The sequence below is a fragment of the Chrysochloris asiatica genome, unplaced genomic scaffold, assembly GCF_000296735.1.
Source record: "Chrysochloris asiatica unplaced genomic scaffold, ChrAsi1.0 scaffold00048, whole genome shotgun sequence".
Lineage (NCBI taxonomy): Eukaryota > Metazoa > Chordata > Mammalia > Afrosoricida > Chrysochloridae > Chrysochloris > Chrysochloris asiatica.
The window spans coordinates 17576534-17578583 of NW_006408566.1; the positions used below are offsets into that span (position 1 = coordinate 17576534).

The window sequence follows — 2050 nt, forward strand, 5'->3', positions numbered from 1 at the left end:
GTTGGTAGAATTCTTCAATTTCATTATCACTGGCTTTAGTGGTTTGTGGGTAAGTGTGAATAATAGTGTATTAATTGCTCTTCCTTGTTGGCGTATGGATATTATCCTGTCATGGGCAGCATTATACTTCTAGATCTTTCTTGAAATGGTCTTTTTGATGATGAATGCAATGCCATTCCTTTTCAATTTGTCATTCCTGGCATAGTAAACCATATGGTTTTCAGCTTTAAAATGGCTAATGCCAGTCCATTTCAGCTCAGTAATACCTAGGATATTGATTTTTATGCATTCCATTTTATTTTTGACAACTTCTCATTTTCCTTGATTCATAGTTCATCCATTCTATGTTCTGATAATTAATGGATCTTCACAGCTGTTTCTCCTCATTTTGAGTTGTGCCCTATCAGCAAATGAAGGTCTCATGAGCTTTATTCCATTCACATCATCACAATCAACTCTACTTTGAGAAGAGTGTTTTAAGTGCCTTCCAACCTATGGGGTTTAACTCTTGGCACTGTATCTGACAATATTTTGGTGCTATTTATAATATTCCAAGGTTCAAAATTCTGGTGCTATCTGGTAAGTGATCCACTGCTGTTCATAAGGTTTTCTGTGGCTAAATATTCAGAAGTATTCTACCTCTCCTTCTTTCTGGTTTTAGTCTGGAAGCTCAGCTGAAACCTCTCCACCCTGGCCAGCCCTGCTGATATATATAATACCAGTGGCATAACTTCTAGCTTCACAGGAACACACAAGCCAAGATAGTACAACAAACTGATAGACAGGTGATGGCCCTTTGATGATAAGGACTACTATTTCTATCACACAAACTCAGACTCTGAGCCATGAGAAGTTTACATGGTTTGTGTAAGATCACACAGCAATCTGAGAGTCACTATAAATACATCTCCAGAAATACATTTATTGTGGACTATTTAAATCTTGCCTGTTTAGCAACAAGTTTGCATGCTTCAATAAGACAGATATAAATGAGAACAATTAGAAATTGTTCTAATTGAGGCACCCACCTGTTTAACATGTTAGCCTTTACCGTTTTATAGCTATAAAGAACAAGCTTTAGAATTTATCAATGAATTTTATTGGTCCTCATCTCCTCTCTCTCTAAAACCATCCCTCAATCTCCCCTGAAAAGTATAACATGTATCCAGTACTGTAAGCATCACTTTTAGTGTGCTGCCTAAATTTTTAAAAACTTACAATGTTTAAAGCATTTACTTGGCTGTCTTTCATGCTCATATGTTTTCTCATTTTTGTTTTCTCCTTCCTCTTTAAAACTCCTTTTACCCACCCATCCCAATCACAGGAGTCCTGGAGAAGCAACGAGCCAGACGCCTCATTCACAACTACAATCTCATTTACAACCTGTCTCTGAGCCCTCTGAAAATTGACCAGGCCTTGCGAAGATTTCGTTCTGGAGAAAATATGCTCTTGGAGCCAGCACTGCGGTACTTGAAGGAGCTATGATAACAAGCCCATATTGCATGAACAGATGTTTCCCTTATCTCCCTTTTTACTTGTACACATGTTTCTCAGGCCGGAGTATAATGGTGGAGGCATTGTTAGAGTAGACACTTTTGACTGGGACTTGGTTTCTGACTGAGACTGGCTCAGCAGCAGTTCAGAGTGATCAAACGAAACTAGGTTTTCTCTTCAAATGTGCAAGAGCTCAATCATACTTAAAACTACTCCTATTTTAATAAGACTTACCATTATCATAATAGAAGTCATGGTGTGGCACTTAGGTAATACACTGGACTGCAAAGTCAGTTTGAACCACAAGGTCGGCAGTTCAAACTCACCAGCCGTGCCTTGGAAACCCTATACAGGGTCACTGTGGATCAGAACCAACTCAATGACATTCAACAACATTATTATATTATTAATGCATATTTTTTCTGTATTGCTGATCAAACTGTGTTTCTGCAAACCACACAATTCCACATAGTAAAAACCATGCTTCTTGTTGTTGTTGTTGTTGTTAGATGCCATCAAGCCAGTACCGACTCATAGTGATCCTATGCACAGCAGA

The 2050-nt window shown here is 38.3% G+C and overlaps 1 protein-coding gene across 1 annotated transcript in view; it reads left to right on the plus strand.

Annotated features, from left to right (window-relative positions):
* LOC102840577 (chromosome unknown open reading frame, human C1orf87) overlaps nucleotides 1–1485 on the plus strand; it is a 157106-nt gene extending 155621 nt beyond the window's left edge. The window contains exon 11 of the mRNA XM_006862505.1: nucleotides 1325–1485. Coding sequence (XP_006862567.1) covers nucleotides 1325–1485 — 161 coding nt within the window. The remainder of the gene's footprint in view (nucleotides 1–1324) is intronic.
* Nucleotides 1486–2050: the final 565 nt, after the last annotated feature.